Source organism: Pagrus major, chromosome 10 (assembly GCF_040436345.1).
Source record: "Pagrus major chromosome 10, Pma_NU_1.0".
Lineage (NCBI taxonomy): Eukaryota > Metazoa > Chordata > Actinopteri > Spariformes > Sparidae > Pagrus > Pagrus major.
Window position 1 is genome coordinate 17,661,645 of NC_133224.1, and position 17,067 is coordinate 17,678,711.

Sequence of the window (17,067 nt, forward strand, 5' to 3'; positions counted from 1 at the left end):
TCATTCTCAAGTGCAGATGGTTAATCACATGATTAACCCTGTGGTAATGACAGGGTTTAATGATATGAAACTATCTCAGTCTGAGGCCATGGCTTCCTGCTGTATGCATCACCACATCGCGGTCGTTTGACCAGAAAAGATGCTTATACAGAGGAGGTAGGTATACATTTACACAGGGGGCGGGACGAATATGAAAATGACATGCTCAGCTAGAAGTGCTGTCATAAAAACCGGCGAGTAAACTGATTCATTGTGAGAAACAGTCAGAAGTGCAGAATGTGCATTCTACTTTTTGTGTTACTGAAAAAAATGGTTCTTTGAAAGTGATGAATTTAAATGACAATTATGTGTTCATTGTGCTCACAAAGTTAATTGCTGAGAATGCTGGGAACTCTCACACAGGCCCTATTCATTTTCTTTAGGATGCAAGGGCTGCGTGCTACAGGGTAAGAGTACGACTACTGTCAAAAAGTTGATTAATGTATTAATCCCAGGAGATTTATACTTATTTTGTACATATATATGTTATCACTGTGCTAAAATCAGATTAACTATTAGTCTACAACAATGCATAGTGTTGACTAGTTGACTAGTCGATTATTCTGTGTAACCCCCTACTTGACACAGTCATGTAAACTGTTAGAGGATGTCCCTCACTACTCACTAGCTTGCAAGCACTGACACAAGCAAAATGCAGCAGGGGAAATCTTAGTGGGACTTTTTTCGCTTCCAGTGGCTCCTCACTGTAATATAAGATTATTCTCCATTAAGCTGTGCTCATCTTGGGTTTCAACTGCAAATATAGTGGTTTGGATAATTAGACTGGACTTGTTTAACAACCTCTCTGATCATATGAGTGAGCATTTTGTTTCTTGCTCCATTGGACTTTGTAGTGATGTTGCTGTGGTGCAAAGAGCTCAGCAATTACGTTGATGATATTTTGGTCAAATCTATTAAAATAAGACTTAAGTTTGTTAACTTGTTTATTTACTTTGTTAAGTCACGGTGACTTTGATTGATCAAACAAAAATCTGTTGTGAAAAATGTATTTTCTGACAGGATTTTCTAATGAAAGACCCGTCTGCAGATCTAAAAGGGTTTTATCAGTTTGGTGCAGGTTGCATCACTCCTGTCTGATGTCTGTTACAAATACGGAGCCAAATTCTACTTAGATGGCTTCTTCAACCAGAAGTAAACTGCCCTAAAAGCTGTTGCGGTAACAGGAGTAATAGCAAGTTTCCAGTTGCAGCTTTGCTTCGATGCACCATCCTCCTCGACTTTTTTTTCTAAACAGAGAGAAATGGCTTGTCTCAGATGAGTTGTGGTCGGTAATTACAAGCTGAGCCGAGCCAAGCCAGGGAGTGGGCTGGGCTTGGGCCACGCTCGACTTGCTAATGCACAGATTGCTTGTCGGAGGCTGTGAAATAATGGCTGTATGTCTGCTACAACCCCCAGAATGTAGGTGGAGGGGAGGGGAGAGGACGGTGGCTTGATACCGTGCTCTCACAAGACCTAAACCCTCCCTGGCTGTGAGCAGCTAACATGGAGGAGGTGATTGTTGGAGGGAGGCAGAGAGAGATGGGAGGGGGGAATGGGGAGGTGAAAGGATGATCTAAGTGTACCCATCCCTGGTGGAGGGGAAATGAAAAGGACTGCAGCTGGAGAGAGCAGTATCTTTCTCCCTCCACCGTCATCATTACGCCTCTCTCATCCTCCTTCTACTCCTGTTATCTCACAGAGAGGAAGAATGCCATATGGCTGCAAGGAGCTTCTATCTGAAATGTTTTCTCTTAGCTGAGTCGCAGGGTGGGAGGGATGGCCCAAAATTCACCTCTGTCAATACACTCCTTTGTGATGTGCAGAACAGAAAGTTGGACCGTTTGCTCGCACAGTCTTTATGGGTTTGTGTTCACAAATCCTTCACGCACCCGCAGAATTTCTAGTATGCGTATCAACAAACAAGAACTCCCCCTATTTCCATTTTCTTCTCCTCGAACAAGGAGGGAGAAAGTCTGAGAAGACTGGAGCACAATGGGGGTGGGGTGGGATGCTGACAAAGTCGATTATGAAGTGTTCCCAAGTTATCTCCTCGGCACAAGGCTCTCTTTTGGTAATTAAGAGCGTTTTGCTTTTTTACTCCTCAGAAGTTGGGCTGGTTTGGGTAGAACACTATGAATTAATTGTGTTTGACAATTGAGATGAGGGGCCAAATGCGGCATGAAGTTAGACTGAAAGCCTTGCGAGGCAGCGTAGAGCCCTGAGGTCCTTGAAGGCAGCTGGGGAGGCTGAGATTGTGGTGGTGAATCTGCAGGACTCCTGAGACGGTAGCGTGGATTTAATCATATGTGGCTCTATCTCTGATCCTATATCTGTATATAGATCTTAAACAGGGGATACTGTCGCGGGAGAGACACGAGAGAGATCGCACGGTGGTTAGCTAGGGACAATCTTCTCTCTCTTTATTCACTCCAACTGTGACTGTGCTGTTTTTTAGGCCATTTCATGGTAGGGGACCATGAAATAACAGCAAAGTGTCCCTTCTTTCCAGCTAGAGAGCAGCTTTTCTCGCAGCCACTTTTCTCTTCATGAGCAAGCACGTTAAAATTCATACAGTTTCCCCCGTACTTCCTCCAAATAAGGCCATAATAGTGCAGAGGGATCAAATGAGAAAACAAGATAGTAACTCAGCGGGATACAGAGCTCATCATGGGGTTGCTGAAAGACAGACTGATTTGCTCTCTGCACTCTGCTGCCTGATGTGAGAAAATCTCTGAAATAAAGCTGGGATTGAATATCAGATCTGGACCAATGCCTGGCCGGGAGATGTTGATTTGGGCTCTGGCCCCACACCAAGTGGGAGGACTTGATTGCTTTTGATTAGGGAGTGGGGGAGCTCACACCAGACCATTAAACCAGTTTCTCCTGCTTGCTTTTTAGGCCACAGAGACCCGATGTTGTAGTATTCCTCTGCTGTGCCTCCCTGCACTCATGTACCTAAACTCAGAGGTAGATCACCATGTTGTTGGGGAGCTCCAGAGATAGACTCCTTGCCAGAAGAAAATACAGCTCCAATTCTTCAGGGAGCTTTATTGGCTTCCTTACTCATCTGCTAAAGGGAACAACTAAAGGGAATTGATTCTTGCTGGTTATTTGTAATGTTTATTTTCTAGCGGAGCTCCCTGATGAGATCAGGAAGCTGTAACACATTATTGTTGTTTTTAAAGAAACAGGCAGCACTGATGCTCACCAAGTTAATGGTAAAGTGGGGTCAAGGGAAAAAGAAAGAGGAAATAAAGGAAAGTGAGGAATAGAATGTGCATATAGAGAGCAGGAAACCTGGGATGACAGCTCACAAGGCGAGAGAAAGATGCAAGGAAAAGGGGGGGGGGCACATCTTAAGTTTTGATTCGGATAGAGCCGTTAAAAACTTTCGGCACTCAGATTTTTCCCCTCCATTGGGTTCCCGTAGTGGCTGCCATTCTGGATCTAGTCAGCAGGCACAGAGTCGTACAGAGATGCTCACTCTGATCTGCCTCACACACAGGAGAGGAGATGGGATCAGGGCTTCAGAATGAGATGCAGCACAGCTCTCCTCCAGGACGCTGCTGGCTCCAATGACTTCCATTATATCCCAGCGTGACTAAAATACTGATTTGTGAGAGTGATTGTGAGCGATTTTGTGTCCTTATTTTTGTTTCCGTCCACACATGAACATAATAGCGCATGAGTCATTAGATTAATGATACTGTTGTAGCACCACTGAGATCTGAGAGAAGTAGTGGTTTTCCGTGCTTGTTGAGTTTTAAAGAAACATTAAAAGGCACTTGAGAGGAGACCCATAGGGCTGATTATTTTGTCTCTCTGGTCAAGAGCCTGTGAGGCATTAATGTCATAAAATCACCAGAGAATGGAGACCCAAACCCCATATTGGTAACAGCCTGGACCATTACAGGATGAATTATCCAGTTTGTTTACCACACAACAGTCCTTAACTCTCATTCAAATGTTCATACACCCTTCAACCTGCACAGCAAAGACATATAGAACAGTACATTCAAAACATGATTGATTTCCTTAGTGGTGAAAACAATAAATGTTAAAGGGACCTTCATGTATTTTTTTCATACACATTTAGTTTCAATTATCCACAGCAGGTGCGTCATTTTTGAATTTGGTGTTCAGTTATTCGCTTTGTTTTAACCCTCTGAGTTTTGCATCACATGGAGGTGGAGACAAGGGGAAGAAGTTGCCAGTTGGAAGTTTGTTTCTTTAGTAGTAGTTAGAACTTAGTTAGATCTTTGTTTAGTTTTTGTCCCAAGCGATCGCCGCGACCTGTCCAAGTTCTTCCAAACACTGACATCCAGGTCAATTGCATTCAAATGTTAAACATCATTTATAACAAGGTTATAACTGAGGGCTCTCTGAATTTGAACCAGCGGGGCAAAGCTGGAAAACATTGCCAATCGTTTAAATTTTTGGCTAGTTGGAGAGGTTGGGGAGTCATGGGAGAAGCCCTCAGCAGTTAGTGTGGGTGGAGTTTGGTTTGCTGTTAGGTGGTTAGATTCTGCTTAGAAGGTTCTTAGCTTTAAGTTCTAGCCTCTTCCTCGTCAAAGCAACAAACAGCTTTAACCCTTTGAGCTCGGAAATGTCCGCTAATCCCCCTCGTTATCTAGACTGATATGAAAAAAGCGTCTGAGAATGCTCTTCCAAAACCACTTTGCCTCTTCAGTCCATGACGTGTGTGACATTATGTATTGTCGTTAATGAATTCAATCGAATTAACAAATAACTGTGACCTTTCTGAAAATACACCCTGATCAAAGCCCTCACTTGAGGTTTAACGCGGATTATTTGTTTATGTCGTCTTCCTACTTTCTCCCATTGCTGTCAATTAAAACGATTGCATGCAGACTCATTTCAAACTATAGAAGAAAGAGAATAATACATTCGGTTTCAAGCTCCTCTTTAGAGTTTCATAGCATGCACAAATCATTTTATAAGTGGGTAAGTCATTTTTTATTGATCCAGTTTTTCATTCAACTTTCATCTTCCAAGTCCTTTTAATTCTGATTTGCGTCCTAACTACCCTCAGCAGAAGTGCGTTCCCCGATTGCACTGGGGGAGAGCAAAGAGGAGTCAGTTTATAGGAGCAGGAGATGAATGCACGGATTGTTTTGTTTCTATGAAATAAATATGCAGGCGCTTCATTTATCTTGTTTGTCTGTCGCATGAGTACTTCATTTTGCTCTCGGAGACAAATGTTATCTTCTGAATTCATCCCTGCATGTGTTATCATTCACAATACCGTTTCAAAAGCCCTAAAGCGAAGTGGCTAATGCTTGAAACTCTTAATTTGTGATTAATCTAAGTACATCTCTTGTGCAAACAGAAGAGATAATACAACCCTTCCTGTGAAGTCTGTGAGATCTGGACAATCTAATAATTTACAGCAAAACCATCCATTTATATAGATTCTCATCCTTATTCTGCTAAATTCGTATTCTTTGATGTGTACACGTTACCCTCTTTTTTGCGTCGATAAGACTTCAGATTATGCACAGAAGTGCATGAGAAATACATCTGCAAATGTTTCTACTGCGACACAGAAGCTATTTTAAGACTCCATTTAGCTGTCCTTCTGATTTATTCTACTCCTCTCCTTTGAAGAATCAACCACCTTCAGCAGCACAAACACACGGCACAAGACAAAGACAAAGAGGTTGGGACATTCGGCACTCAAAGGGTTAAAGAATCATCACTTTGATGGGACCACATTCAACACTTACGACACTAGTTATGCATAATGTGGGGCGGAAATTGGCGCCCGCTCGCTGCAATGGATGCAGACTGATTACTGAACACTTCAACAGTCCCTTTAACTTTTAGTGACATTCATGGGGAATTCTTTTGCCCTGTAACTCCAGTTATAAAATATTTTTTATGTTTTCATGAATGATTAAATAGAGTCAATGCAAACTCACATTCAGCCAACATAAGACACAGGAAAGAAGCAAACGGAATCAAGAGGCTTTTTACATGTGGTCAGGTTATTGGGGGTTATGTCGGGTTATTTGGGGGTTAATGCTCCGAAGAGATGCAGCCCCAGTTTAAGGTGCTTTGGATATGGTCCCCTGGATATCTGCATATCAATGTTAGAGAATGGCTTTACTACTGAAACAATATATACAATGATGAATTTAAATGCCAGTTATTCAACTGAACAATTTCAACTGGGCAAGCTAGGGTTTACAATGATGGCAAATATGTGATGGATCTTCCATCAACACCTGATTTCCAGGTTGGTTTTCAGGTACCAATCAAGATAAGAAACAATTGAGAGGAATGAGTCATAATACATCAGCCAATCATTCTTAATTCTGGATCAAAGGGGACCTACAGTTCTGTTAAAGAGCCAAATCACATTCACCCCTGTTGCGTGGCACTGCACCTCCTCCAGAGTGGTGGTTAACGGTAGGTTAGGCGGTTGGATCATTAGTGGAGTTAAAGGGATTTTATTACCTTTGTCGAGTAGCCACTCGTCAACTACCCGACCGAGTCGGTATGGGATTCTTTGTCTAGCAATAGCCAGGCGCTCATTATCATAGTTCCCTTTAAGAAATTTGGAGAAGACAAATTAAGAGAGGTTACAAAAAAATCTGGAAGTTAAAAGGTTAGAGGTTAGAAGGGCAACATGGCAAATGTTTAGCAAGTTATGTACTTTAATTCAGCTTTAGTTAGGACAGGAAGAACTTGATGTGTTTTTGGGCTGGTTTGTTTGGTTAGACAAGTTAACAGCATTCTAGTTACTCTGAGTTTAAGTGTTTTTTTAATGTACTAACAAGTTAAACAGATTTATGAATTATTTAGATATAGTATGATTTGCGTAGCTGTTCGCAAAGTGAATACACTTTAGATATGACTTAGCAGTAATCAAGCTAGAATCACACACAGAACCAGCAATCATTGAACAACAGAGTTAATACACTGTGAAAGAGCAGAGCAGGAAAAAAAACAAACATCTCAATGTCAGCAATAAAAGATTATTTCACATGAGCATGACATAATCACACAGTCCTAATACACATTTCATGGTTGTTTCAAGGAAGACATATTTTAGTTCCCATTCCACACAAAGAGTTTCTGATTAGAAAATCACCACCTCCAAAATCCGACAACAGGATGGCATTCTGCCAGGCGGAGAATCGCTTCACTTTGAATCCAACTCTTGAACGAGAAGGATTTAGTGAAACTGTCAGCACTCAGGTTTTCTCAGGTTTATTCCCCATGCATTAATTGAGCACTTCTCAGTGGCACTTGGCAATTAGCATCACTTCATCAGCGTGTCAAAGAAGTTTCATCGCCGCTGCGCAAACTTATTATCCCTCACTTCACTTCAATCAACCTCGGGGTCATGCTGCGTACATCTTCAACGCTGTCAATAGAGGCGGAGCTGGAATTAGGGGAGATGAGGGCTGATGGTGGCCAGGCTGGGGGTTTGATGAAGTCTAATGTGGTGGCAATGTCAGAGGCTTAATTAGGAGTTATTGTCTGAAGTCAAATGGCAATCTTCGCAGATTATAGGCTAGAATCAGAATCAGAATCAGAGAGCTACAGTTTCTAGCAGTGATTCCCATAAATCAGGTCAGGGAATCCCCAGGCGCCCTTGAACGGGAACAAAGGGGAAAATTATCACTGTAATTTAATGGAAATTATCCAATTTACAACATGTATGAGTGAGAAATCTAATCAAGAATGTGTCACTTTGCTACATACAAGGTGTTACACTTCAACTCTGATCATCAGGGTCTGATGGTGTGTTTACACGTGTAGCCTATGTTTGAAGCGGACTTAATGACCCCCCACTGCTCCAAGCACCACACAACTCAGAACTCAGAACAATCAAGCTACTTATGAGTCCAAGTAACTTCTATTACCTCTTGGCTGTGTTCACTGCAAGATAAAATGAACCAATACATAATTGCGTTGAAATAGACATGTCTGAAAACTGTGATTTCCCCTAAAATCAACAATGAAAAAAAGTCTCTAAAAACACATTATGATCAATTTTGGGCCTCAGTGTGAGTCTGTTTTTTGTCAGCCATTGGAAAATGCTGATGAGGCTCTCTGTAGAAAGACAAGTTAAAGAACTGAAGGAGAGTTTGGGACTAACATCTAAACAGTAAACAGGAGCGCTCTGAAGTGTATCCTGCATCTTAACTAGTGCACTTTGATTTTGCTCCCCCCACTGCTCTGTGCTGCTGCAGTGATCTAAAATAGACCACCTCTCAGTTCTGCAGTACCTACTTCCACTCCCCAGGGGTCTCTCTACCCACGCCTGCCTGCGCAATAATGGCTCACACAGGCTGAGGAGGTGCGTGTGCATACTGTATATGGACATACGCAGTTGTCTGTGCATGGGAAAGAGGGCCGCTGTGAGAAAGATAATGAAAATTGAATGACGGAAGGCAAAAAAGGAAGACTGGAATGAGTGGTAGCTGGCAGATGGATGGAGAAGCATATAGAGGACAATCTGGATAAACATGTGAGAACAGGCGGTTCTGATGTTCTGTATGACTCAGTGTCATTCATATGCTGCACTTGTAGCTCTCTGTGCATTAATTTTGTCGAGAGCTGACTCACAGGCACAGCTCATACATAGGAAATGACAGATTTAGAAATCAAGCAGGTAAATTGTTAGTGAATGTTTTGATCTTTCAATAACACATAACTTCCCTTTAATTATGCGTTTTATTACTGGTATAACGTCCTTAACAAACCCTGCAGGGGGTGAGAAAAATCTGAAAGGTGGAGCCATTTTATTCTTCCTGTATTTCTTCGTGACTTGAACCTGTTTGTCGTGGCAGCAAACTGATCTCAATTAAGACTAAACTGTATTGCAGCAGTGTTAGTGTTGGCCAATTACATGCACGCATTCACGCTGCACTTAAGATTAGCTGGGTACTTCTGCCTTCTGGAAAGGCAGTGCAGCAATTACAGTGCACCACATACACAATCCTGTTTTAGAGATGACATGGGCACTCTGCAGCAATCACCGAATTAGAGACTGAGCGACAGATGCTGCTGGTACAGTAGCACAGAGAGAAGAGAGTGAAAGGTGGACATTAAATGAGTGTGGCGTGGTAGTGTGTGTGTGTGTGTGTGTGTGTGTGTGTGTGGGGGGGGGGGGGGGGGGGTTGATGATCACAATAATAACACAGTGAAAGGGAAATTGTGGGAGGCAGTAGTCCTCGGTGAGATGAATCAATCCTGTTCGTGTATGTTCCTCTCCTCCTGGTGCATCTGCTGTCTCACAAATCCTGACTTAATCTCCTCCCTCTTCAAACTTTTTTTTGTGTGAATCACACTGAGACAGCCACTTCCAGTAACTTAATCTTACAAAGGCTCCATTTTATCATCCAAGTAAGAGTTGATAATGAGTATCAGCTGGAGATACTCCCTCAAGTGGCCGCTGTTAGACACTGCACCCAGGAAACAATTTCTCAAATGGTTTTACCCTCCTTCTCCCCCAGGCCTCCCCTATGGGATGTTTCCTTCCTTTTTTGCTTCAATCACTCTTTCCTTAATCCCTTTTCCTTGTCTCATTCACTTATTCATTCCTTCTTGCTTTGCTTATTTCCCTCCAACCACTCCTCTCCTCTGCTTGTCCTTCTCTTGTTCTCAAACAATCATTCATCCACACTTCATTCTGTCCTTTGTCTTACCCTCCTGCCAAAGTCCATTTTGATTTCTTTCTCCCTAATTCCTTCCATGCCCCATTTTCTCCTTGCACCTTCATTACCCTCCTTCTTCTCCCCAATTGCCTCCTTTTCCATTTTTTCTTCTTTAGCTTTTTGCTCCGTCCTTTCTCGCTCCACAATCTACTCTTTTTATTAATCCATTCCCCTAAAATGTCTTCCATCCTTCTTTGTCTTTTGAAGTACTTTCGTCACTTCCTACTGTCTCCTCCCTTTCTCTCACTTCCCCCCTTAATCCCTCTTTTTGCTCTTTTTTTTATCTTCGCTCCATTTTACTCCTCCATCCTTCTTCATTGCCTGGTAACAGATTGAGTGTATTACTAGGAGATTACTGTAAATGTACGCGGGCACGCACACACACACACACACACACACACACGTAAAGGATAATAAATGCTATGAGTGTGTATGTACTGTATGCAAATGTGTGTGTATTCTCTCCCTGAGTGACAACATCCTCGTCAACAACCAACAAACGATGGAGGAATCCACAAACATGGTTTTGTGTATCTACTCCAAACAAAAAGATGGACACGGGGACCAAAACTCCGGAAGTAATGGAAACTGTGAAGAAGAGAATGTGACCAGTTTAATTTGAGCAAAAAAATGTGTACAGCCACAGGAAAATTATGCCAGAAAGTTCTGTTGGACCGGTTTTTGTGTCATCGACACAGCAGGAAAATCTAAATTCCTCCGTGTCCTGCTTGTTTGTTTGCATCTGTTTGCGCCCGGCTCCTTGGAGAAATAAGTCATTCTGAGAGAACCAGTGAAACTTCTCTCTCCTTGCTTGTCTCCCCACCAGCTGAAGCCTGCTCTGCATGAGAATGGGGGGATAGATTAAACAGCTGGGCCCTTGTCTTCTCCCTCACCGCCATTATCACACACGTTCTACTCCCAAGACTATTGCCTTCGCTTGAAGTGAAAGATAGAAACAATGCTATCGGACCTGGAGCTCAACAATATTTAACATTTAAGAGAGAGAAATAAACTAGTAAATCCAAAACTGCCCCTAAGCGGTTTTATTTGTTATTTAATAATCAACCTAGACTAACATTGTCAAAGTTAAATTACTGGTAAACAGCAACAACAGCTGTATGTTTTCTGTGGTTCTGGAGGAGCTTTGTCAGGTTTGAGAAAGTAACCCCTGGTGATATCATACTGATGTCTTCACGGTTAACTCAACAGGAGTTTGACATAAATAATGTACAACTAAAAGCCCACAACTGAAAAGACAATGGACAGTGGAAATCTGTAGGGACACTGGGCCATATTTCAAAGTAAAACAACATATTTGATAACCCATTAGCCACAGGGAGACGTCAGCTGATGTTAAGGTTCAGCCACTTCCTGGCTAACATTACTGTTTCATAGTGTTACTCAGTATGATAGGAAAGGCGTAGATTAACTCTATAAATAAAATATCACAAAAATGTTGCACACATGTATGTAAGCCTCAAAGTAAAATGCAGTGGATGTAATCAAGCTTACAATGTAGCGGTTTATGAAGATTTTTCGGATTCAGATGGCCGCTGTGTGAATATGGTCTATGTCTAATGAGGGATGCTGTTCGTTGCATTATGGGTATATAGGATAATAATAAGTAATGTAGGATTCTAGTGTTTTTTGAGTTTGACCCATATTGGGGATTAAAAGTCAGGTTATGTTGGCCCTCATCTTGATTTCTTTTTTTCTTTTAAACTCTCCCTTTCACTTCTGTATAGTGATTTGGATGCACACATCATATCTCATTCACAATAACCTGGTTACACCTGTATTTATGTGCTTGAATAAATAAATCAACTAGTTTCAGAATCGTATCTTTCTAAATGTGGTTGCTCAGATGACAGTATTTTGTTCATGATTACAGCTGCTAATTCACAAGGCCAACTGTATATTTGTTGGACATATTGGGCAAAATGCCTGTGTACTCCAATTACAGGGGCATATACAGTAAATAGCTTATCATCAATAAAATGTAAGCCAAGGTGTGAGCCACCAACCAGCAGACTGTGTGCGTGTAAACATTGGAGTCTGGTCCACACTTATCCACACTAATCATGTATGTGGGGCCAGCCAGCATGCCTCTGGCTCTGGACCCCCTGAGGCTCCAAACGTCCACTCTGACACACTAGTGGGATCGTCACTTTGGAAGCCAGAAATCTGTCTATCCTCCTCTTACGCCCTGTGTTAGGTGCCTGAAGCATTGGTTGGATTAACAGCCATGATGGGGCCTGGCCTGGGTAGGTATCACAGCTGCTGTGCTAGGGGCAGGGCAAGGGCACCCTGATTGACTGGCACCTCAGGGAGACACAAAGCAAGGACAGGCGAGAGACTTGTGTAGCGTGCTTCAAGTGTGTCTGTTTCTGTCTGTTTGAGAGCGCTAGATTCTCGTGTCCTGATGATCCAGCATATGAATCAGACACTGTTCTGCCTCGCTCTCTGTCTCTTTCTGTATCAGTGCATAAGTGTGCATCTGAATGAGTACATGTGAGCGTGTGTGGAGACTCTACAAGGAGCCAACTGTATATCATGTAGCTCTGCAGGCAGCCAGATGTCCTTGTACAGGACACCCACATCGGAAATCCATCCACAAGAATGGAGATTACATTGGAGACGATTGGCCACCGGCCATCCTGCGCTCCCTCCCTCTCACAGAAACCTCTCTCTGTCAAGCTAGCCTCATTCTGTTTTTCATTAGGTAACTTTAGATGGATTGTTCTCATATCCACTGGGTGTTTTGGAGCAGATGGAGAGATGGAACTGCCCTATGCAACCCTGTAAACCTTTGCTACTTAATCCAAGTCCTGAAAGTCTTATTTTCTTAACTTTCTTATTTTTGACTTGTATCAGAAATGTTGTCACTGTAACCTGTATACTCTGGTGCACTTCATTGGTCTCTTCTGTACATGCAACCTTTATTGCACATCCAGCCCAGCTGCTAGAATAAAATGTTGGCATTTTACGTTTCTGCAAACCATGGCTACATCAAAGATCTACATCATATGTACCATATTGGCATTTCTACAAGTGTGTCATATTATATTCTCATCACACGTGTATGAGCTGACTCATGCCAGTAGGTGGAAGGGATGGTGGTGGAATGACAGCTGGCAGCTGCCAAGTCAGAGACCGCTGTTCGAGATGGTATTTTGTAAGTGTGAAACCACTGCATATCTTTACCAAGACCTCAGGACATTTTGCAGCCATTGAAGTGGCTAAAGAACTACCAGAAAAGTGGGTTTTGTGCCTAAACCTAACCGGACAATAAACAGAGCATTATCACAACATAATATTGAAAACCGAACATAAAGAAACATTAAGTTTCAACATATCCATGATTTGCAGAAATGTGCACTGCCAACATTTATTCTGGCAATTGGGTTGGAATGTCTGTACGTCATAGGAGATGGATCCCTCCTCTTTTTTTGTTGTTGCATAAAATAGATGTGACTTTACTTCAAACAACTGAAATAGATCGGCCAAAAAATGGATATTTCAACCTGTTTCAGTCATTTTCTAGGGCATCAGTATCTTGACAGCAGACGGAATGAGAAAGACTGCTGAACTAAAATCAAGAAAAATGGTGGCTTGAAAATTCTTGAAACAGGTTGATTGTTGAAATAATCTTAGTGCACGGCAAGATTTGTTCACTTGTTTTGAGACAAGACGGCTTTAAAGGCTCATAAAAGGGAACAATTTACATGAAAAGATGGCTTTTCTTGTGGCGTATTTTCTATCCCGAAACCCTTTAAAGCCAAAGATTGCAGGCAACTTGTGTTTCTTCATGTGAATCGCATGGGGAAAAGAGAGGGATTTACCTTCCCACCACACTCCTTTGTTCAATGTAAATACATCGCCCACCGCTCGTGTCGGCATGCATTTGAAACAGATGAAATCTCACTGTTTTAACTGCTCGCTCATCTTTCATCTGCACGGCACTTATCAATCCAATGTGCTCGTTTTCACTTCTTTCTCTCTCTCCTCTTGTTTTCGACAGGATCCTCACCACCTTTCATCTCGGCCACGGTGGATTTGTGCGAGGGTGGCTGCCAAAGTGAGCCAAAGAAAGCACCCCCCCTCCGCCCCAACTCATGTGGAAATCAAAGTTGTCACTTCTCGAATTACCTAAAGCAATCTTTTCCCTCTCCTGCTCCACACTACTTAGCTGCGTCTCCCCTCTCTGTCTCTCTCTCCTCATCATTAACTTCTTCACTATGTCTCTGTTCTCTCTCTCTCCATCATCCCATAGCCACAGGCCAATAATTGGAGATACCTTCCAACTGTGCAAGATCCAATCAGAAGCAGTCGCAGAGCACCAAAGCCCCAATAAGAACACACGGAAAGAGGGGGAACTGTCAGCAGTGACAAGTGACTGAGCTGGCTGCCCTCAATTAACTCTTTCTGATGTTTTTTTTCCCATGTACTTTCCTGAATATAATGAGTCAAATAAAAATCCAAACTATGACAAACGTCAGTCGTGCATCGTATCGTATCTCTTTTGATCAGCGGCAAAAGAGGACTAGCAGTTGGAATCTTTTTGCTTGGGGGTGAGTGGAGTGTCTTTAAAATCTCAACCTGTTAACACCATAATTGTATGTTAATTTAGCCAGTACAGATTTCTACAGAAATTAACTTCTCTAGAATAAAAGTAATAGAGTTTCAGACTCAAAGTTGACAGTTTAAAACTAAATTGGATGCAGTTCACATCGGGCCTACCTTAATGAAGGCTCAGTAAAAAGCGGAAACAATAAACAGATTGAGATTAATTAAACCATAGACGAATAGAAATAAAGTAAGAAAGGTTAAAAAATGCTCTGGTTCACTGTCTCAAATGTGAGCATTGGCTACTTTTCTCTGATTTATTTTTAAACTGCATTATTTGATTAAGACATTGAAGCCTTGGCTCATTTCAGAGAAGAAGACACCACCAGCTGATAAATGACTCATTCGCAGCCTAGTTCTAGTTTATCTTAAAGGTCATTTTGCAGGCTATAGCTTGCAGTTCTGTTGAATTATTCTGTGTCATACCGAGAGGTGTTAATTATATCATGCAATAGATTTAGCTAGGTGTACCTAATAAACTGGCATGACTGAGTAAATTGGCAGATATAGTGGATTTTTATTGTAAGTAACATCTGGTTGCTGGACAGAGAAGAGCTAATTATAAATGCTCTATATACTGATGACCGTTCTCATCCCCACTGCGTCAAATACAGCAGCCTGGGCAGCGGCCCTACATGTAAATTTATTTGGTTTGATGAGTCATACAAAGGATTTTTTTCCCCCAGCAGTCCTATATGTGACCAGGTGTCAAGGTTGACTTGTTTAAGTTATGGTTACGTAAGTATGGTAAATGATGTAATGTGAGTTGTGTAGTTGACGTGACTAATCTCATGTAAGTAATAGGGTGATTTTAACCCAAAGAATGATCTTCTCCTAAACCTAACCAAGTAGTTTTTGTGCCTAAACCTGGCCAAACCGCAAAAAAAAATATTGTTTCACAATGTTACTAACAGGCCAAAAGTCATAATATGTCGTAATATGTGAAATGTTTTATCAGCAAGCTTTATTTTGAATGGCTAACCAAACGTTGCATGTTTATTATAGCTAACTTGACTGCAGATGCTGATGCTAGATGGGTAACTCATTATATTTTATAATTTGGTGCTTGAGGGCACTGACCAATTCTGCTGTATTTGACGAGTTGGGAGTGCTGGTAAAATCACAACTTACAAAGTAAACAAATGTAGTGGAGTGAAAAATTAATATTTCTACCTCGAATGTAGTGAATGTGAGTTAAAAGTTAAGAGCAGAAGGTAGACGAAGTCACATTTTATGCTGGAAATTCTCAAATCATTTACAAGTATCCCAGAGTTGGAGAACTTAAGTAAGTGCTCTTACTTTGCCTGATATGTGAACGTCTGCAGGCTGTGATGATTTGAACCAAACTGTCTGGTGCTGCTGCAACAGTGCATACTGTAATTACCTCAAGCACCATTAAAGACAGAAAGCGCACGAAGCTAACAGATATATGAGCTTAGCTTATATTAAATAGGAGATGCTATGAGATAGACACGAGGCCACACTGCTCTGTGCATCACCCCGCACACTCATCTAACATCTATTGCTCGGTGGACCGTCAGAGTCACACAGTCCATATGCCTTCAGCCATTTGTCCGACTGTGTTCTCTTGTTTAGAGTCCCTCCTCCTGTCCAAATCCTGTTGCTTTCCCCTACTTTTAACATTTTAACTGGCACCGCTGAGTGCTCTCATATTGGTTTAGCCAAAGGGAAGAGCGGAGCAAATCTTCTGGGCTGCCTCAACCTCCCCTCCTCATATTGTCTCTTTATCTTCCTCACTTATTCACGGTTGGGTTTCTTTCTCCAACTGCGGAGGTCGCAAAGACAAAGATGGATATCTAGAAACGCTGCAGACATAAAGGAAATGATAAAAAAAGGGGGTATGAGGGAGGAAAGAGCGCTGCCGAGAGCTTTGTTGACCCCTTTTCTTCGACCATTTATCCGAGGAGTAAGAACATCTTAACAGCTCAGTCGGAAGAGCTGGAGCTGACCTCGCTGGCACAAAGAATCTCTGCTCCGTGAATCCACATCTCTCTTCTCCCCCTTTTCCTCTCTCTAATGGTCAGCCTTCACGCTGAACAGATCCCCTAAATGCCTTACAGAATGAAAACAGGGAATGACAATAGCCCTCTCTTTGTACTTTATCTTTCTTTCCTCTTTCTTTTGCTGCCCTTGATTTATGATCTGTATTAAGTGGTGCGTTGATTTGCTCTAAATGAATACTGTTGTGTCTTAGTGCATTTCAAGTAGCAAGTCATTTCGTTAACAAGTCATGTTTGTTATGAAATTCTTACTACATTGTGTGTGTTCGTACGTGCACGTGCTGTTTCGTACTGCACCCGTTATATGTAATCTTCCCTGCTGTGATGCAATCCAATTTGTGCAGTGCTTATTATTCAGAAACATGGAAAGCCTCATCCATCAGAGCAGTGACAGCAGCTAGCTTCCAGCAAGCGTAGTGGATCTCACCCTCCTCTTTTCTCGACCCAGCCTCTCCCTTGATCCATTCCTCTTCCCTTCCAGTCCATCATTTTCAAACAATGCATCCCAAGCACTTTGGTGTACAGTACTGCTGCTTCTCCTGTCTTCTATCTCCCCTCCCGTCAACCCCTCCATCCATGCATTACCACCCCACCCTACGCTACTTTCCTTTTCTAATTCTACACAAGTCCAACAGCTCAGTTCCACCTACAGCTAAATGACAGTTGTACAGTAGATCTACTGCCTCTAA

The 17,067-nt window shown here is 42.1% G+C and overlaps 1 protein-coding gene across 2 annotated transcripts in view; it reads right to left on the minus strand.

Moving 5' to 3' along the window:
• nrxn2b (neurexin 2b) overlaps nucleotides 1–17,067 on the minus strand; it is a 571,134-nt gene that overhangs the window by 24,508 nt on the left and 529,559 nt on the right. For both annotated transcript variants that reach the window (XM_073475282.1, XM_073475281.1), the window contains one exon: nucleotides 6,520–6,609. In XM_073475282.1, the coding sequence (XP_073331383.1) occupies nucleotides 6,520–6,609 (90 nt within the window). The remainder of the gene's footprint in view (nucleotides 1–6,519; nucleotides 6,610–17,067) is intronic.